This window comes from Salmo salar, chromosome 13 (genome assembly GCF_965601325.2).
Source record: "Salmo salar chromosome 13, fSalSal1, whole genome shotgun sequence".
Classification (NCBI taxonomy): Eukaryota; Metazoa; Chordata; class Actinopteri; order Salmoniformes; family Salmonidae; genus Salmo; species Salmo salar.
Window position 1 is genome coordinate 65,001,901 of NC_138303.1, and position 21,274 is coordinate 65,023,174.

At 41.9% G+C, this 21,274-nt stretch overlaps 2 protein-coding genes across 8 annotated transcripts in view; both read left to right on the top strand.

Moving 5' to 3' along the window:
- LOC106567554 (general transcription factor II-I repeat domain-containing protein 1) overlaps positions 1 to 9,406 on the top strand; it is a 50,181-nt gene extending 40,775 nt beyond the window's left edge. For 5 of the 6 annotated variants that reach the window (XM_014137013.3, XM_014137008.3, XM_014137012.3 and 2 more), the window contains 13 exons: positions 608 to 661; positions 1,025 to 1,102; positions 2,853 to 3,036; positions 3,592 to 3,653; positions 4,092 to 4,172; positions 4,426 to 4,693; positions 4,854 to 4,882; positions 6,854 to 6,901; positions 7,117 to 7,194; positions 7,386 to 7,578; positions 7,794 to 7,831; positions 7,943 to 8,052; positions 8,266 to 9,406. In XM_014137013.3, coding sequence (XP_013992488.1) covers positions 608 to 661; positions 1,025 to 1,102; positions 2,853 to 3,036; positions 3,592 to 3,653; positions 4,092 to 4,172; positions 4,426 to 4,693; positions 4,854 to 4,882; positions 6,854 to 6,901; positions 7,117 to 7,194; positions 7,386 to 7,578; positions 7,794 to 7,831; positions 7,943 to 8,052; positions 8,266 to 8,334 — 1,292 coding nt within the window. In that variant the 3' untranslated portion in view covers positions 8,335 to 9,406. The remainder of the gene's footprint in view (positions 1 to 607; positions 662 to 1,024; positions 1,103 to 2,852; positions 3,037 to 3,591; positions 3,654 to 4,091; positions 4,173 to 4,425; positions 4,694 to 4,853; positions 4,883 to 6,853; positions 6,902 to 7,116; positions 7,195 to 7,385; positions 7,579 to 7,793; positions 7,832 to 7,942; positions 8,053 to 8,265) is intronic. The other variant, XM_014137009.3, reaches the window with a different exon arrangement.
- Positions 9,407 to 14,872: 5,466 nt separating this feature from the next.
- LOC106567555 (putative E3 ubiquitin-protein ligase DTX2) overlaps positions 14,873 to 21,274 on the top strand; it is a 30,941-nt gene continuing 24,539 nt past the window's right edge. For both annotated transcript variants that reach the window (XM_082960275.1, XM_014137015.3), the window contains exons 1-2: positions 14,873 to 15,710; positions 17,462 to 18,047. In XM_082960275.1, the coding sequence (XP_082816401.1) occupies positions 15,398 to 15,710; positions 17,462 to 18,047 (899 nt within the window). In that variant the 5' untranslated portion in view covers positions 14,873 to 15,397. The remainder of the gene's footprint in view (positions 15,711 to 17,461; positions 18,048 to 21,274) is intronic.

The window sequence follows — 21,274 nt, forward strand, 5'->3', positions numbered from 1 at the left end:
TGGTCTTTTACCAAATAGGGCTATCTTCTGTATACCACTCCTACCTTGTCACAACACAATGCGCTCAAACGCATTAAGAAGGAAATAAATTCCACAAATTAACTATTAACAAAGCACACCTGTTAATTGCAATGCATTCCAGGTGACTCCCTCATGATACTGGTTGAGAGAATGCCAAAAGTGTGCAAAGCTGTCATTAAGGCAAATGGCGGCTACTTTGAAGAATCTCAAATATAAAATATATTTTGATTTAACACTTTTTTTGTTACTATATATATATATTTATATTTAATTATTTTTTCGTGTCATAGTAAATATTGATGTGTTTTTAGCAAATGTAAGCAACATTTGTTTGTCGGTAGCCTGTAAAATTTTTTTTTTTTAATTGAATACGTCCTCCTCGTTTTATATTTCCATTTCGGTTGACCGGTCAGTCTGTATTTCTGAGGTTTGTATCTTTGAGGTTCTTCTGTTGTTTGAGCTTTGTCATTTTTTAAAACAGTATATCTTGGCTTGACAAACAGTAGCATGAGTTGTAAGTACCAATGTGAAACCTTTTTAACTGGACTTGCTAACCCTGCTCACTTCTTTGCCGTCTTCCTTTCAGCTGAAGCACTTTCATCTAAACCAGCTTCTCAAGGCCTCAGAAGATCTTCTGAAGGTAAAAATAGGATGGACAACCTGTCTCTAAGATCTTTCAGCTGGATGCACTGTATGCTTACATTGGACAAAGCCTAACAAATCCATTTCAAATGATTGATTGTTAAAGGTGTAATCTGTGATTTTTTCACTTTTGCACTTTTAAATTGATTCTGGATTAATATAATGTATAAATGCCTCATGAGTTTAGTTCAACTGTTTTACCCCTTCAGGCCATTGTTGATTCAAACTGCAGTTTTAATGCATTGGAATCTGTTGTAACTTGTACATGTATCACATTCTTCTTCACTAATCAGGTCGTTTTCTTCAGCTCTGAATAAAACACTCACAAACATTTCTCTTCATTTGCTTTTTTCCCGGAAAGGAAATCTAGCTGAGGACATAGGTGAAATTATCCTCCAGCTTCGGAGGCAAGTGGAAAGCCTATTCAGCACTAAGTATGGTAAGCTGCCTAATACACTTACCTGCACACTCAATGTTCAGACTCTGGCCAAGCGAGAGCAACTGACTCGAGCAATAAATCATAAATTATAGACTTCATCAACCGTTTCTACACAGCCTCATAATTTTCTTACTTTGATAATATGCCACAGAGTAAGCAATGATTCTCAAAAATATATATTTAACTATCCTGGGAATAATTTCAGTTGGTGCTGTATATGAACTAATATACATGGGTTCTAACTTGAACAATTATTTGTTAGTTTACAATTGTACAATTTATGCTCCGTGCATATAAAAACCACAAAGACTGCCGGAAAGCCCCGAACACAAGATCATAATTTCGGACTCACACAGTGGAGGAATATATTGCTGGTAGACTCCTCTACATGGTTATCTGGCACGCACCAAGTGGCACTTCACTTTTTAGTTTGAGTAGCATTCCAGTTTAGCTCGCACTTGGCAGGCCATATAGAAACTCCCCTAGAGCTACAGAACGGACTAATTACCGCAACGCGCAGCCCCCACATATTCCATATTCCGTTCCTAAAATCTGCCATCAGTACAGTGTAGGGAATATCTTTGAGTAGCCCATAGAAGATGGTAGAATACAATTCTGCTGCAGGTGATGCATCAACCCGCGTGGATCCATAAGACGAGCCATCCACACACACAGTTTCAGCCCCAGCCATAGGGCTCTATACAGTAACCATGACCTCCGTAGCGGCCAAACCTACTCTTTCCCATAGGCTTGTACTATCTATAGTAGGACAGTACCAGCAGTTAGCTACCAACACCTGGCAGACATGTTTACATTTGGTTAGTTTTATCAGTGTTATTTAGATGGAAGATGTGAACTACATGTGGTAGCTCTATAGCTAGTATATGTTAGCATAGAGGTAGAAAGCTAGCTCTTTCACTTACCCTGTTCACTTCTATGCTCACTGAAGCCTGTGATAATGCTCAGTCTGCTGATGCTGCTGGCTGTTTGAGATGCTTTAGAAGTTACGTTGATGGTAGGGCCAGCATTCACTTTATGAAGCAAGTTCTTGTCCTTCCATTGTTGATAGCTGTGGAAGTTCCCAGGGATTAAATATGACATGCAGATTGACCATAGACACCCAATTCGCCCGCCTCATTCTCACCAATGTATCCCACTTTGTGACGCTGATCGAGGGGCGTTATGGGACTGTTTCTGAAGTTAGAGCTGACTTGGAGAAATCCTCAAACCCAACTTGAGGAAAACATTACAATATTATAACTGATTTAAGAGTTTGTAATTTGGGTATGTTTTCTTTTGGTGCTCTAAGCTATTATTATATTTGTTTCTGGCATTGAGAAGTAAGTTCTACACTGCCTTTAAAGATGTCTTCCAGCGATTTTTGAACTTATACTGTTGAAAAGTGATATCCCAAGTGTAAACACAGTAAAGTACAAAAACTAAAGGGTACAAAAATATGTTTTGAGTTAGTCTGATCGGAATCCGTGATGTCATCAGCCTCCCCTCTTGCTTGAGGAACAATAGAGGAGAAATAGAGAACAAAAGAAGAAAGGTCCACCCTCCCACTTGTGCTATGTCATGACTTACCTGGACCACCTATTGAGATGTGCCTTTTGTTAAGTAAATCCGGTGTTTAATGAAGTGAAAAGGAGACTGGAGTGCCTCTTTAAATATTGAACAGCATAGGGATTTTGCATGAAATGAATCACCCACATTCCTCTCCATTTCTCATCCCCCTCTCTTTCTGTAGCTGAGGCCCTTGGACTACCTGAGTCTGCAAAGGTGCCCTACTCCAAGTTTCAGATGTACCCAGAGGAGCTGTGTGTCACAGGGCTTCCAGAGGGCATGACTTTCCGTAGGCCCAACTGTTTCGGAGCGGCCAAGCTGCGCAAGATCCTGGCCGTTGGCAGCCAGATCCACTTTGTTATCAAAAGGTCAGAGGTCATACATTGTCACAGGGGGCAGGGTGCATCCCAGTAATATCTCCTTTCTCCAGAAGTTTGCAGTTGTTCATATCCCTTCATTGATTTCAAAGGAAATGACTGGTATATGGAAACACTCTAGCCCATGCCTACACCAATCTAATGCTTTTGTGGGGAGCAGTGAACAAGTGCACACTTCAATAGGATTATTGGAACGCAACTAAGGTCATGGTCGCATTCCAGGCTGATTACATTGCAGATGTTGCATTACATCAACCAACGGTTGCATCATCGACTGCCCAGTCGGGCATCAGACTGCTATATCATATGATGTGGTTAACTGATGTGTAAAACACTTATCCAGGCGTTGTGAGATATAGAAGGCATCTGCAATGTAGTCAGCCTGGAACACAATCCTTGTTTGTATATTATTATTATTGTTGTATGAAGAGGATATAGGTAAAACGTTGTATACATTGGTGCAGGAATGAAGCACAAAAGCATTATTTGTGTGCAAGCTTCTCTTTATGAAGTTCTAACCATGTTTTGTTGTGGTATACTATCCAGGCCAGAACTGTTAACAGATCAAGTCAAGCTAGAACCGCCTCCTCTCCCAGCCTGTGATTCAGGTGAATACATCTTCATCCTAAATGCCAGCTGATTTAATGATTGTATCACAGTTGATTTGAACAATTTTAACATTCAAAAACACAAAGTAAGTTTACAAACTAGATTAAACATCCCCACTGAATATAATGGCCAATATCTCAATAGTTTGAAATAAATTTGAATTTTGGTTCAATGACGATTCATTACTGAATTGATTGAGTGTAAATGGGCCCAACCCTCTTATAATGTTCTCCACTGTGTCCTTTACCATTAGGCCCTTTTAAAGCAACTATTATTCTACACATGATCAGTTCAAAATGTTGAGCCCATACATTAGAATTAACTCTGTAATTAATTAATTAATTAAAATGAGCTGGTAATTCCACATTTAAGGCAGTGATTTGGATCCATATTTCCAAATGGGTCTGGTGAACTGGTTGTATTCACTGCAAGTTTAGACATTTTTTCCACAGACCTGGACTCCAAAGATGCTTTGTCAGAAGACGTAGGGGCTGCAATGCAGAGACCAAGCTTCCCAGGTAATAAGGAGACCAAATACTTGATTCAATATCGGTACATTCATTTGCCCTCCTATACTTTGAGTAATACATAGTGGATATCATATGGAGCCTGATTAGGATTGTTTTTTTCCTCTTGCTTGTTCACTTTTTCTCTAAAATGAGAAGCACTATTTATATGCCGCAATCAGCTTCAAGCTGCAAAGGTGTATATGAAATAAATTAAACAAAACTACTCCATTCATCTGATGTTGTCATATGGTTCTGTTGACAGATAGCTTAGAGGCCAAGCTGTCTAGGATCGACCTGGCCAACACCCTGAGAGAGCAGGTCCAGGACCTCTTCAACCGGAAGTATGGGGAGGCACTTGGTATCAAATACCCTGTCCAAGTGCCTTACAAGAGGATCAAGAGCAACCCGGGCTCAGTGATCATCGAGGGCCTGCCCCCTGGTATCCCCTTCAGAAAACCCTGTACCTTTGGCTCGCAGAACCTGGAGAGGATCCTGGCAGTTGCCGACAAGATCTGCTTCACCATCACCAGGTGGGTAGTTCTCCTTCACGTTTTCATGGGGTTGTGGAAAGAAGACATATGGCAGGGATGTTCAGCTACTGGCCCTCGGGACAAACTATTGCTACTTTTCTTTTCTCCCTGGTAGTTGGTTGATTGATGTTAAGATTTCATCTATGTTTATCTCTTACAGACCTTTCCAAGGACTCATCCCTAAACCAGGTAACTCCATATATTTTATGAAGCAGATATTCAATTCATATTTCTGAATTTTCATTTCAAATCCAATTTTATTGGTCACATATACATGGTTAGCAGATGTTAATGCGAGTGTAGCGAAATGCTTGTGCTTCTAGTTCCGACCATGCAGTAATATCTAACAAGTAATCTAACAATTTCACAACTACCTTTTACACACAAGTCTAAAGGAATGAATAAGAATATGTACATATAAATATATGGATGAGCGATGGCCGAACAGCATAGGCAAGATGCAGTAGATGGTGTAGAGTACAGTATATACATATGAGATGAGTAATGTAGGGTATGTAAACATTATATAAAGTTGCATTGTTTCACGTGACTAGTGATGCATTTATTACATTCAATTTTTAATTATTAAAGTGGATAGAGATTTGAGTCAGTATGTTGGCAGCAGCCGCTCAATGTTAGTGATGGCTGTTTAACAGTCTGATGGCCTTGAGATAGAAGCTGTTTTTCAGTCTCTCGGTCCCAGCTTTGATGCACCTGTACTGACCTCGCCTTCTGGATGATAGCGGGGTGAACAGGCTGTGGCTCGGGTGGTTGTTGTCCTTGATGATCTTTTTGGCCTTCCTGTAACATCGGGTGGTGTAGGTGTCCTGGAGGGCAGGTAGTTTGCCCCCGTTGATGCGTTGTGCAGACCTCACTACCCTCTGGAGAGCCTTACGGTTGTGGCCGGAGCAGTTGCCGTACCAGGCGGTGATACAGTCCGACAGAATGCTCTCAATTGTGCATCTGTAAAAGTTTGAGTGTTTTTGGTGACAAGCCAAATTTCTTCAGCCTTCCGAGGTTCTTCTTCACCACGCTGTCTGTGTGAGTGGACCATTTCAGTTTGTCCGTGATGTGTACGCCAAGGAACTTAAAACTTTCCACCTTCTCCACTACTGTCCCGTCGATGTGGATAGGGGGCTGCTCCCTCTGCTGTTTCCTGAAGTCCACGATCATCTCCTTTGTTTTGTTGATGTTGAGTGTGAGGTTATTTTCCTGACCCCACACTCCAAGGGCCCTCACCTCCTCCCTGTAGGCTGTCTCGTCATTGTTGGTAATCAAGCCTACCACTGTAGTGTCGTCTGTAAACTTGATGATTGAGTTGGAGGCGTGCATGGCCACACAGTCATGGGTGAACAGGGAGTACAGGAGAGGGCTGAGAACGCACCCTTGTGGGGCCCCAGTGTTGAGGATCAGCGGGGTGGAGATGTTGTTTCCTACCCTCACCACCTGGGGGCGTCCCATCAGAAAGTCCAGGACCCAGTTGCACACTCGAGACCCAGGGTCTCGACCCAGGGTCTCGCGCTTAATGACGAGTTTGGAGGGTACTATGGTGTTACATGCTGAGCTGTAGTCGATGAACAGCATTCTTACATAGGTATTCCTCTTGTCCAAATGGTTTAGGACAGTGTGATTGCGATTGCGTCGTCTGTGGACATATTGGGGCGGTAAGCAGATTTCGTAACAAGTGCATGACTTGTTAGGAAATGTCCCGTGTCAACTGTGAACTCATAGATAGTGTAGTAGTAATAAACACTGAGTGTACACAGCATTAGGGACATATTCCTCATATTGAGCTGCACCTCTTTTTGCTTCACACAGGAAACTGTTGTGTGGAAAACCCATCAGCGGTGCAGTTCTTGACACACTCAAACCGGTGCGCCTGGCACCTACTACCATACCCCGTTCAAAGGCACTTAAATATTTTGTCTTGCCCATTCACCCTCTGAATGGCGCACATGTCTCAAGGCTTAAAAATCCTTCTTTAACTTGTTTCCTCCCCTTCCTCTACACTGATTTGAAGTGTATTTAACAAGTGACATCAATAAGGGATCATAGCTTTCACCTGGATTCACCTGGTCAGTCTATGTCAGGGAAAGAGCATGAGCAAGAATGTTTTGTACACTCGGTTGTATAATGACATTACATTTGTCTCCCTCTTAGCACCTCGTCGGATCACTTTATTGAAGAAGGCCTATGCCTCAATAAGTGGTGAGCATTATAATTGTGTTACATGTTCATTTTGATGCAGTAAGAACACTTGGGTTTGAAACTGTCATGAATGCATGCACTGAATATGAGCATTCAGATACCCAGAGCAAGCAAAAAACAAAGTAAACCATGCACTTATAAGAGTCAACTGCATACATGTATTTATTTTATTTTCCCACCAATTCTGTTTGACTCCTCTCCTCCTGAAATGACAGATGAGGAAGAGGTTAACTGCATCGGTGAGAAAGTGATCCTTCGCGAGCAAGTGAAAGAACTCTTCAACCAGAAATATGGTCAGTGTATATCCTTCATTCATACTGTATGCTTTATCTATACAAGCCTTAGTGAAAACAATAATCCTAACTTACACTTACGTTTAATATTCACTTAGTCTCTCATTGATATCCATGCATGACTTAGTGAAAATTCAAACTAAGTTGAAGGTAAGGTCTGCCCAAAACTGACTGAAAAGATTCTTGTTTAGGTCATGCTTTGGGCCTGGACCACTCTGTCCTGGTCCCATACAAGCTGATCCGTGCCAGTCCCGAGTCTGTGGAGGTTAGTGGCCTTCCGGACGATATTCGCTTCCGAAATCCCAACACTTACGACATAGTCCGCCTGGAAAAGATTCTTCAAGCCCGAGATGAGATTAACATCAACATCAAAAGCCAGCTACAGTGAGTGTCTGTGTAATTGTTTATAATAGCGTCAATCTGAAGTTTGTGGAAATATCCCAGATTGTGGATACAAAGTCTAAAATGTGAAAGAAGGACATGAAAGAACTGTACACGTTGAAATTATAGTAGAGAGACTCATTCTTGGGCAAAGCCAGGCTCACCTCTGGTCATTTACAGAAATTAAATTCATATTTAATAAATTTTCTTTTCTACAGGCCTTTTGCAGAAATATGCACCCAAACATGTAACACAGGTAAGGATTGTTCTACAGTAACCTATTTATTTTTTTAAAAGCAACGCAGTCTATAAGGACACGTGCTTTAGCAGTATGTTCAAAACAACATTATTGTTTTTGTGTTTTAAGAAGGGAAAGAGGTTTCTACCAATCGACGCAAACGCAAAAGAGTCCTGGAGAGCAGCCGGCTGTCCTTACCCTCTGAGTCAGGGGTATCAACCAATCAGATTCCAGTGATGGTACGTGGGAATAAGAAAGCTATTATATAACAGTTTGTTGTATTTACGTGATCACTCAAATGTATATTACATTTGTAGGTATTAAAGGCATTTGTAAAAGGCACTAATAAGGTTGTGTAATTGGACAGGAATTTGCTTCTGCAACAGCATAACTAGTCTCCCTCATGCTCTCTCTAATGATCCTTCTATTGCTTTGTCTCTTTCTGCTCGTAGCAATGGCCCATGTACATGGTGGACTACAGTGGAGTGAATGTGCAAGTCCATGGGAAGGTGAAATACTAGAAGAGGAAAAATATGCTATGCTACAGGAAGAGAATAGACATGAGAGGACTTTATCAAAGCTGTACTTATAACCACATCTCCAAGTTTCAGCTTTGCCCGTGTGCTGTTGCTTAAATACTCTTTTGACTGAAAATATAGGTTTGGATGTGTGTTTTGGAATGGTGGCGATTGCCAATATTAGGTGGCTTGGGTGGAAAGGTGAGGAGGAACTATAGAATCTGTGCAGAATTTGTTGCAGGATGCTTTCTTTTCTTTTGTCTTCCCCCACAAGTCCTGATGGGGCTTTCTTGATACACCTATTTCAAAAGTGATTAAAAAAAACGCTATTCAAACCGACTGGGGTTATGTTATGGCACTAAGCTTATGGAACTCACAATTACTGAAGTACTCACCCTTTTTAAATAATTTTTATCAGATCCAACATGGAGACTTTCATTATGGGGTGTAACTACGGCACAAATGTATTGGATCAATCTGGTTTTACAACATTCAGATATTTGTATGATTATTTATTTATTTATTTTGAAGATGGAAAAAAAACATGTGCAGGGATGTAAATTACAATGTTCAGTAATCTAAGTACTGAATCAAATGTCTCTACAACACTAACTACTACTGTATGTAACTCAAAAAGTATATAAATTGAAAAATGTTTGCCTTCAGGTGTGCGTACCGGTATTCTCCGTGGTAGGAATAACCCAAGGTGATAGCACTATATCTAAGAAAATGTTTCATATTTTGTATAACTACATGGCTTTTCTTTTATCACAGTACTTGTACATGGAGTTGAGATTTCTCAACTCGGCTTTTCTTATGTTTGTTCCACATCTGCGCTAAGTTGAAATGTCTCATTAAGTCAACATGAATGTAATGTGTGTAAAAGAAAGAATGGTCTGTGTTATCCTGTAACGATTGTCTCTGGATTCACCAGTATTTATATGCTGTACCTTAATGCCATTTAGGCCTTTGAAATAAAATGTGCTGCCTTGCACTTTCATTGGACTGCAGTGACTTTGTGTGTGATGAATGCAAGTAAAAAAATAAAAATAATTCTAAAGAAGGCTTAAACCTACTACTTTTGTATTTGTATTGTGTCATTGACTGTCATGGTATCATTAGAGAAATTAAAAGTATATGATGGAGCTTTGAAAGGACAATTGACAGCTAAGTGCTTTTAACTACCTAAGACTTAGAGGCTTAAACATTTTAAATTACATTAAAAAAAACATCTGGCTGTCAGTAGCTGATGACGACAAGGTTAAAAAAAACCTTGACAAGGTTAAAAAGAAACCCCACCTCTTTAAGGAATACCTAGGATAGGATAAAGTAATCCTTCTAACCCCCCCCCTTAAAAGATTTAGATGCACTATTGTAAAGTGGTTGTTCCACTGGATATCATAAGGTGAATGCACCAATTTGTAAGTCGCTCTGGATAAGAGCGTCTGCTAAATGACTTAAATGTAAAATGTAAATGTTAATATAGACGCTTATACCACAAAAAAAAGCTAATCCTGTGTCAAACACTATACAAGTAACTTTAGCACATTTGACTCAGCCACTTAAGATGAGTTTTCATTTTCGGTTGCATTCACATGTCCTCATTTGCCAAGCAACTATTGTTGTTCAGACACAGAAATAGAATGAATAGAAAGAACATGGAAGCTCCTTGGGTGCACTCAAAATGGCTGCCTGGTATTGTGGTGCAATTTCCATGGTAATTAGAAATGTTCTATCAACTGATGCTGGATTGCCATGGTAATGTAGAATGTTCATTCAAAAGATGCTAACTGATGTGGGCCATGCAATGGAATGTATTTTTTGTAATGTCAGTTGAGTTGACTCAACAATTCACAGCACATATTGAAAGGTACACGTCCTGCTTTAACTCTAGGTTGAAGACAACGGCATCACAATAATGCAGAGGTTCTACTACTCCGAATCAACAATAGGACCAGCTCAAGCGTTGTACGCTGCCTAGGCAGAAGGCAAGCGGTCTAAAGCATATAAGGTTGGTGGGAGAAAAAAGCATTTTAAGATAATGCCAGAAAAAAGAAAAACATCTCGCCAGCTAGCTAATGTTTTGGTTGAAGATTACAAGATTAAGACAACAGGGTTCTAATATTCCATAACTCCTTGCAATCAATGGCGTTAGTCCCATGAATTTGTTTATTTTCAAATGCTTCCGCATGGAATTATTGTGTTGTCTTAACCTTGTATTTTTTTTTACCTAGCTTTCACTTCTTGGCATGTGTACACACAAAATGTCAGCCCCTCCATTATGCCATAGATACACACAGCGAGGCAGCCATAGCGTACTCCCGTTACTCCCATGTTAAATTGCCAACTTAACTCATAACCCGACAAAGGCTGTATTTTTTTTATTATCAACAAACTACGTATCTAAAAATACATTCTAAACGTAAACATTTTAGCATTAAAACCCTTGAGTCTAAGCGGCTGGGGGAATTAATTTAAGATGGTCATAAGTATAATTTAGCTATTTCATTTTGAGTTTAAGGACCCCTTAAGGTATCAACAAAAAAAGTATAGAAACGCATTGAATACAGCTTAACAGATAGTAAAAAAAGGGTCCGTCATGGTCTGGGGCGGTGTGTCACAGCATCAACGGACTGAGCTTGTTGTCATTAGAGGCAATCTCAACGCTGTGCGTTACAGGGAAGACATCCTCCTCCCTCATGTGGTACCCTTCCTGCAGGCTCATCCTGATATGACCCTCAAGCATGACAATGCCACCAGCCATACTGCTCGTTTTGTGCGTGATTTCCTGCAAGACAGGAATGTCAGTGTTCTGCCATGGCCAGCGAAGAGCCCGGATCTCAATCCCATTGAGCACGTCTGGGACCTGTTGGATCGGAGGGTGAGGGCTAGGGCCATTCCCCCCAGAAATGTCCGGGTACTTGACTTGGTGGAAGAGTGGGGTAACATCTCACAGCAAGAACTGCCAAATCTGGTGCAGTCCATGTGGAGATGCACTGCAGTACTTAATGCAGCTGGTGGCCACACCAGATACTGACTGTTACTTTTGACCCCTCCTTTGTTCAGGGACACATTATTCAATTTCTGTTAGTCACATGTCTGTGGAACTTATTCAGTATATGTCTCAGTTGTTGAATCTTATGTTCATTCAAATATTTACACATGTTAAGTTTGCTGAATATAAACACAGTTGGCAGTGAGAGGGCGTTTCTTTTATTGCTGAGTTTCAAAAAAATGTATTTAACCCCTTATTTTTGGCACTAAACTCTCTCCATATACGGTATACAACATTCAGTTTTTAAACTGGTATGGGGGACCTTCAGACAAGTCTTGTGAGGCTTGTAGGCATCCTAGAGCAAAACAGAGACTTGTTCACCTTTCCACAAAGGGGTCATATTAGTGTGTAGCCCAAACTGTTTGTACGCTACAGACATAAATTGGCAGATCGGCTGTACCAAATTCAGACAAGTCCCAAGATGCTTGTGGGGTTCATAGAGAAAAATGGATGACACCATACTGTTCGTGAGAGTCTTGCCTTTCCATAGAAGGGTCATAATAGTTAGGCCAAACCATTCGGACGCTACAGACGACTTTGTGAGAATATCTCTAGTTTAAACTGACAGATTTTGATGGGGAGTTTTGTATTATGCTAATTCGTTTTCCACGGGTGCACGGAAATCGACTCTAGGAGTATTTAACAGATCGAGCTGTCTGCATGGAATGAACATCAGTGTATCAGCCAAAGAGCCGATTCCAACGGACTTTCTTCAACTACACTGAACAATAATGTAAACACATGCAACAATTTCGAAGATTTTACTGAGTTACAGTTCATATAAGGAAATAAGTCAATTGAAATAAATGCATTAGGCCCTAATTTATGGATTTCACATGACTGGGAATACAGATATGCATCTGTTGGTCACAGATACCTTTAAAAAAAAAAAAAAGAGGTAGGGGCGTGGATCAGAAAACCTGTCGGTATCTGGTGTGACCACCATTTGCATCATGTAGCGCGACACATTTCCTTCACATACAGTTGATCAGGCTGTTGATTGTGGCCTGTGGAATGAAGGTTGTCCCACTCCTCTTCAATGGCTGTGCACAGTATCTAGATATTGGCGGGAACTAGAACACGCTGTCGTACACGTCGATCCAGTGCATCCCAAACATGTCTGGTGAGTATACAGGCCATGGAAGAACTGGGACATTTTCAGCTTCCAGGAATTGTGTACAGATCCTTGCGACATGGGGCTGTGCATTATCATGCTGAAACATGAGGTTATGGCAGTAGATGAATGGCACGACAATGGGCCTCAAGATCTCATCGCGGTAGCTCTGTGCATTCAAATTGCCACTAATAAAATGCAATTGTGTTTGTTGTCCGTAGCTTATTCCTGCCCATACCACCATAACTCCACCGCCACCATGGGGCATTCAATTCATTCACAATGTTGACATCAGCAAACCGCTCGCCCACATAACGCCATACACGCTGTCTGCCATCTGCCTGGTACAGTTGTAACCGGGTATCATCTGTGAAGAGCACACTTCTCCAGTGTGCCAGTGCCATATATGGGCTCATGAGTGGCGCAGCGGTCTAAGGCACTACAACTACAGACACCCTGGTTCAAATCCAGGCTGTATCACAACCGGCTGTGATTGGGATTCCCATAGGGCGGCGCACAATTGGCCCAGCGTCGTCTGGGTTTGGCCGGTGTAGGCCGTCATTGTAAATAAAAATGTGTTCTTAAATGCTTGCTTTGAAAATGGCTGTGTGATTATTTTTGGCAGGGTACTCTCCTGACATAATCTAATGTTTTGCTTTCGCTGTAAAGCCTTTTTGAAATCGGACAACGTGGTTGGATTAACAAGAGTCTTATCTTTGAAATGGTGTAAAATAGTCATATGTTTGAGAAATTGAAGTTACAGCATTTTTTAGGTATTTGTATTTCGTGCCACGCGATTCCACTGGCTGTTAACTAGGGTGGGACGCAAACGTCCCACTGGCCCAGAGAGGTTAACTGACTTGCCTAGTTAAATAAAGGTTACATTTAAAAAATAGATATTATAATAAAAAATACAAAAATCTTAGGTGAGCATTTGTCCACTGAAGTTGGTTATGACGCCAAACTGCAGTCAGGTCAAGACCCTGGGGAGGGTTACAAGGAAGCAGATGAGCTCTCAGACGGTCCCAGAGGTGAAGAAGCCAGATGTGGAGGTCCTGGGCTGGCGTGTTTACATGTGGTCTGCGGTTGTGAGGGTATTTGAATGTACTGTCAAATTCTCTAAAACAACTTTGGAGGCGGCTTATGGTAGAGAAATTAACATTTAATTATCTGGCAACAGCTCTGGTGAACATTCCTGTAGTCAGCATGCCAATTGCACACTCCCTCAAAACTTGAGACATCTGTAGATTTGCCTTTTATTGTCCACAGCACAAGGTGCACCTGTGTAATTATCATGCCGTTTAATCAGCTTCTTGATATGCCACACCTGTCATGTGGATGGATTACCTTGGCAAAGCAGAAACGCTCACTAACAGGGATGTAAACAAATTTGTGCACAAAATGTGAGAGAATTAAACTTTTTTGTGTATATGTAAAATTTATGGGATCATTATTTCAGCTCATGAAACCAACACTTTACATGTTGTGTTATATTTTTGTTCAGTATAGATAACCAACCCTGCTTTTAAGATCCCGAAAAGCTGTTACATACCGCTTTGTTTGAACAATAGTAGGAGAAAAGACCACTAAATTAAATTATATCAACTGCCAAAGGACCAGATTAGGCTATTATGCCACGATGATGATGGAAAGCTGTGGGCTCCGGTTACTCGACACATTTATTATGTGTTCGAACCACTTCATCACTTGTTTGTATCGAACTAGCTATGTGTATTGAACAAAGCTTGCTTGTAGTGAGGACTAGTGAGCTGTATCGGTCAAAATAACAGCAATAATTTTCCTCTGCATTTGGATATTTATGCAAACCTGCAGATTCCACCAAGTAGGTGTAGTTATCGCCATAGGCTACTTTGGGCCATTTGGCAGGGTTGTCTCCCCAGCTTGACGGTCTCTGGCAAGTTGAAAGCACAAAATATATAGGCAAGCCAACAATAATCAACTTTTCTAAATACCTCGACCTTTCCAAGACAAGCAAAAACATGTTAGTAGTTACACAACATATCTAAGACTAGCGAATTAGATCTAGATTAATGTATCTTGATAGCCAGCCAGCTAACAGGCGAAAAAGATAGAAATAAACAAACGGTGACATAAGTATAACGCAACGGCTTTACTGTCAGCGTTAGAAGGTCGGGTAACAAATTAGTGGCTGAATAACTATCATGCAAATAATTTGTGGCAGCTGAAAATGTTTATTGAAACGACAAAAAAAAGTGTCAGTAGTTCACTTAGGATAACGCCTAAATTAGGCTAATTACAGTAATGGGAGTACAATACAATACCCTTAATCGGGGGCGTGGTCATGTAAAGCTATGCCTCGTTGTGTGTGTCTATTATTGGGTTGAATGGGGAAGGCCATTCTATTCATTCTATTTCTGTGGTTCAGACAGATTGGTGGCTAGCCAGTTTGGGTTGGTATGCAATGTATGATTAGCATAGATACATACATACATTTCCGAATCGAAGGATTCATTGCTTCGCCAACATGTTTGTTTTATAAATTTGCTTGAACGTTTACCGCCTGACCTGGAATCAGTCGTATTGTAAAAATGAGGCATTTTAAGAATCCAAGCTAGCTGGCTAGCTAGCTTTCCATCTTGTAAACTCAATATGCTTTGCTAGCGTAACGTTAGCCAATTTGCTAGCTAACCGTTAGCGGACTAATCGTGTAAACGTAAATTATTTTGGTTTGCTAGCTAACGTTACATTTTATTGATGTGATAACGTTAGCTGGCAAGGTGTCCTGTAGTTTGTCCATCTGTCTTCCTAAACCTAGCTAACGTTAGTTTACCAGCTTCCGCTTTATTCCTTTAACTATCGTTTTGTTTACTGGATTTGACGTAACATTAGCTGGCACTGGCTAGTAACTGCAAGATATGGCCACTGCCTCTAGCTCCTGTGTGGGGAGAAATGTGTCTAGAAATGGACCCTCTGTCTCGACCCCGACCTCGGGAGCACCTGGACAATCACAGCCTATGGTCGTTGTATGGGAATGGCAGGATGATCTTGGCGTCTGGCGGCCATACAGTGGCCAGGTGAGCGGCTACATAGAACAATGTTTCTCTTCTCCGCGGGGACACAGAGGTGGGAGTCCTGGCTCCACCAGTATCTGGCTCGGACAATCAGATCCCAGTTTGTCGCCTTATCTTATAGACATACCAAGCTTGAAGCAGTTCCGCCAAGATACAGGTAAGGAAATTAAGCCACTGCACTACTATGTATGCTTTATATTACAACTCAACGGAAGCCTTCGGGCTTTAGTTTATGCCCTAGTTAGCGCAGCGCTAGATAGCTAGCTGTTGTTGTGATCATGTGTTAGCTACCACAAACCAAACATAATCGCATTGCTTAGCTTGATAACAGCTATAGCGAAGAGTCAGCTGCTTGTCTATTTCCCAGCGATGGCAACGTTTTCTTTGGCAAACTAGTTAGCTGGCTAACTGTAACTGCAATGTCACATAGATTATATTAGCCAGGGATATACTCTACATGACCAAAACTGTGGACATTTAAGTTACTCATCGAACATCTAGTTCCAAAATCAAGTGCATTAATATGCATTTGGTCCCCCTTTGCTGCTACAACAGCCTCCACTCCTCAAATCAAATTTTAGCAGATGTTATTGTGAGTGTAGTGAAATGCTTGTGCTTCTGGGAAGGCTTTCCGCTAGATGTTGGATCATTGCGGGGACTTGCATCCTTTCAGCCACAAGCATTAGTGAGGTCGGGCACTGATGTCAGAGTATCAATTCATCCCAAAGGTGTTCGATGGGGTTGAGGTCAGGGCTTCCACACTTATCTCAACAAAGCATTTCTGTATGGACCTTGCTTTGTGCACGGAGGTATTGTCATGCTGAAACAGGAAAGGGCCTTCCCCAAACTCTTGCCACAAAGTTGGAAGCACAGAATCACCTACAATGTCATTGTATGTTGTAACATTAAGATTTCCCTTCACTGGAATGAAGGGGCCTAGCCCGACCCAATAAAAACAGCCCCAGACCATTATTCCTCCTCCACCAAACTTTACAGTTGGCACAATGCATTGGGGCAGGTAGCATTGTCCTGTTATCTGCCAAACCCAGATTTGTCTGTTGGACTGCCTGATGATGAAGCGTGATTCCTCACTCCATCATTCAACACTTGGCATTGCTCATGGTGATCTTTGGCTTGTGTTAGGCCATGGAAACCAATTTCATGAAGCTCCTGATGAACAGTTATTTTGCTGACGTTGCTTCCAGGGACAGTTTGGAACTCTGTACTGAGTGTTGCAACCAAGGACAGATTCATTTTATGCGCTTCAGCACTCGGCGGTCCTGTTCTGCAGCTGAGCTATTGTTGCTCCTAGACGTTTCCACTTCTTAATCAAAGCATTTACAGTTGACCGGGGCAGCTCTAGTAGTGCAGAAATTTGACGAACTGACTTGTTGGAAAGGTGGCGTCCTATGACGGTGCCACGTTGAAAGTCACTGAGCTCTTCAGTAAGGCCATTCTACTGGCAATGTTTGTCTATGGAGATTGCATGACTGTGTGCTCAATTTTATACACCTGTCAACAACGGGTGTGGCTAAAATAGCAGAGTCCACAAATTTGAAGGGGTGTCCACATACTTTTGTGTATACATCTATATTGTATATAAAATGGACAATCCATTTTAATGCAGACTAGATCAAAACATGAATCATTGAAAATGTCAAATTACCCAATGGCTCATGATCATTTTCTGGTTAAAAAAGTGGGGATGCAGATGCTCCGCTTGCTCCGTTGCTCAGACGTTAATGGATGTTCAGTGTACTTAGTTGACATCATTAACCACACTACTACTAGACTAAGACTATAATTAATAAATAGTTTGGCGTTCACTGATGTCTATTGCATAATTTTCTGTGCAAAGCACTTTTGCCTCATGAGTACATTATTAAATCAGTGTTCTTTTCTCTCTAGGGAAAACGCGGTCTGTACGCCGTCAATTGTTTGCCCAGTCCTCAGGCTTGGGTAGCGGAGTATATTGGGAGTGGGTGAATGACGAAGGAGGATGGACTCCATACGAGACTCGCACTTCTATCCTACTAGAACACAGCTACCAGGCACGGCAGGCCACGGCGGACATTGTCTCACACGGCTATAACTACATAGTGGACCTCACGGCGCTGGCCCAGGTCAACAAGGCCACGGGCTACCGGCGGCAGGTACGACGGCAGGGTAACCTCCCCTACCCACTGGCATCTGGTGCATCCGTCATCCACTCGGGCCCGGCCTGCTCCTGCCAGCAGTGTCTGAGCCACAGCAGCACTGGCCCCATGACCAGCCGCTCGCGCCACTCCTTCTCGTCGGGGCAGCTTAGCCGGCCTAGCCTCCAGGTCCCTAGCAGGGCGACTGGAGCTCACCCCACCTCAGTATACTCACCCTACCCCAGGAGGCCTCTTTCTGTGGGGGGTATGGCGTGGGGAGGCCCCTGGCCACTGGCACCCTCCGCTAGTCAACTCCCTGGAGCTCAACTGGCCTTCTCCACCAGTGCCAATGGCTTAAGGTGGGTCCTTAGGTCCATCTTATGGCCTTTTCAACCGGCTTTGTTGGCATTGTTTGAAAAGTAATTGTCGACTCATTTAGGAGCTTATTCATTTAGACTAATAGTCTTTGAGTTGAGTAAGGCATAGCCTACTGATAGAGGGTCGGATTGACATTTAGGCAGAGTTTACACAGGCAGCCCAATTCTGATCTTTTTCCCAATTATTGGCAAATTACCAGATCTGATTGCTCAAAAGACCAATTAGTGGCAAAAAATCAGAATTGGACTGTGTGTAAACGCAGCCTTAGACCAAATTGTTGTTTTGAACCAATTTATTTCTATGGTCTATAATTTCATCTTGAGCTGAGTGACATATCGTTATGTTTTGGGGTTAAACTACAGTATATCATAGAGTGCTGAATCTGAAATATTCACAAACACTGGTCGAAAACACCAGGATAAGCTCTTTTGTTGACCTCCACTAAAGAGGAAGTGGTGTTACGCAGGATAGGAAACAAGATTTGTGACCCAAAGCTCTGCTTGGTCAACACGCCCGCTGATGTTTAAAGGGTTACATTACATCAACTGTTGCGTGTCACACACACTTCCTCTCATTGTTGTGTCACCATGTGGTCCCTGGTTGTAGTAGGCCTAGGCTGTGTCACACCATGTGACGAACAAAGCACGCGACGAAGTGGATGACATACTAGTATGTCATCCTTGTGACGGTTATATAGCATTTTTGTTTTCAATAAAACCTTAGTGGCACTATTTCTGAATATTTTGAAGCAGACTTGATGCCACACAGCGCCTGCCAAATATTCTTAAAATAACTTGAGTGAAAAGTGGCAGCATTAAGCAATGTTGAACATAAACATTCACATTACTCCAGATACTTATCAACTTGGAGAGAAAGCACACAAAGTACAGTACATTCAGAAAGTATACAGACCCCTTTTTTCACAATTTATGTTATAGCCTTATTCTAAAAATGTTTTTGTTTTTTTTTACATTTTTGCCCCCCCCCAAAAAAAGATACCTTATTTACATAAGTATTCAGACCCTTTGCTATGAGACTTGACATTGAACTCATCCTGTTTCCATTGAGCATCCTTGAGATGTTTCTACTATTTGATTGGAGTCCACCTAGGGCTGGGCGATATGGCAAATCAATTATCACGATATCTATATATTTTTTCATTCGATAACGATAATTATGACGATATTACTCAAATAATGTTTAAAAGGTGCATATCTGCTTCAGACTCAAGAATGCCTAATGCCTTAACAAACTACTATCCAGGTAGCCTAGTGGTTAGAGCATTTGGCCAGTAACCAAAGGTTGCTAGATCGAATCCCCGAGCTCACAAGGTAAAAATCTCTCGTTCTACCCCTGAACAAGGCAGTTAAGCCACTGTTCCCCGATAGGCCATCATTGTAAATAAGAAGTTGTTCTTAACTGACTTGCCTAGTTAAATAAAGGTTTCATAAAATAAAAATGACGTTAGCTACACATAAAATTATACTTTAAGGAAAATTGTTCCATGTTTGCGGCCAGGGAGCACGTACCTGGGGTCAATTAAATTCATAAGCCTCTTGAAACCTTCCTTTTTGACTGTGCTAATTGGTAGCATGTCCTTAGCAATGCAATGCATAATAGCAGTTGTGATGTCTTTGTCTTTTCGATGTTTGCTTGTAGGGCATAAACACTGTCAGTGTTGATTGCTTCGGGCAAACATCCCTAGATTGGCTGGTGCTTGAGGGGCATTCATCAATACCGTGGCGCAAACTCAAACTTCCTGCATGTTCCAAAGAGTGATTTTGCTTCAGATTTTGAAAAAGGTTTGTCGTATTACCAGACTTCGTAGCCACCTGTCTACGGCACAATTTGCACCGAACATTGCTCTGCTCTTTGTCGGACTTCAAAAAGCCAAACCACTTCCAAATTACTGCAACAGTTTAACCCTTTTTATCAATAATTTCTTAGCCATGGAGAAGGAGCAGCTCCCAACTATCACTGTTTTTGCCTACATCACTCATTTTTCGTGGTTAATAGTGGCTAATCCATCACTTGAGGTGCTAAGTGTTTTTTGTGGGCGTATACCTCTCCACGTGCATATTTACGTTTACGTCATTTAGCAGACGCTCTTATCCAGAGCGACTTACAAATATTGTCACATCTCTGCATGTTCCTGCTGCGTCAGAGGTGAAATGGACTGCTGTACCTAATTATTCTATTTCGACCTTATCGAAAATGAATCTAAATGTTTTTATATCCTTATGGTGGTATATTCAATTGATTGGACATGATTTGGAACTGCACACACCTGTCTGTATAAGGTCCCACAGTTGACAGTGCATGTCAGAGCAAAAACCAAGCCATGAGGTCGAAGGAATTGTTTGTTGAGCTCCGAGACAGGATTGTGTCGGCACAGATCTGGGGAAGGGTACCAAAAAATGTATGCAGCATTGAAGGTCCCCAAGAACATAGTGGCCTCCATTCTTAAATGGAAGAAGTTTGGAACCACCAAGACGCTTCCTAGAATTAGCCGCTTGGACCAATTGAGCAATCGGGGAAGAAGGGCGTTGGTCAGAGAGGTGACAAGAACCCAATGCTCTCTCTGACAGCGCTCCAGAGTAAAAGGCACATGACAGCCCACTTGGCGTTTGCCAAAAGGCACCTAAAGACTCTGACCATGAGAAACAAGATTTGATGGTCTGATAAAACTTAGTTTTACCTATGGCCTGAATGCCAAGCATCATGTCTGGAGGAAACTTTGAACCATCCCAAAGGTGAAGTATGGTGGTGGCAGCAACATGCTGTGGGGATGTTTTTCAGAGGCAGAGACTGGCAGACTAGTCAAGATCAAGGAAAAGATGAAAACCTGCTACAGAGCGCTCAGGACCTCAAACTGGGGCAACCTTCCAACAGGACAACGACCCTAAGCACACAGCCAAGACAACATAGAAGTGGCTTTGGGACATATCTCTGAATGTCCTTGAGTGGCCCAGCCAGAAGCCGGACTTGAACCCGATCGAACATCTCTGGAGAGACCTGAAAATAGCTGTGCAGCGACGCTCCCCATCCAACCTGACAGAGCTTGAGAGGATTTGCAGAGAAGAATGGGAGAAATTCCCCAAATATACGTGTGCCAAGCTTGTAGCGTCATACCCAAGAAGACTCGAGGCCGTAATCGCTGCCAAAGGTGCCTCTACAAAGTACTGAGTAAAGGGTCTGAATACTTATG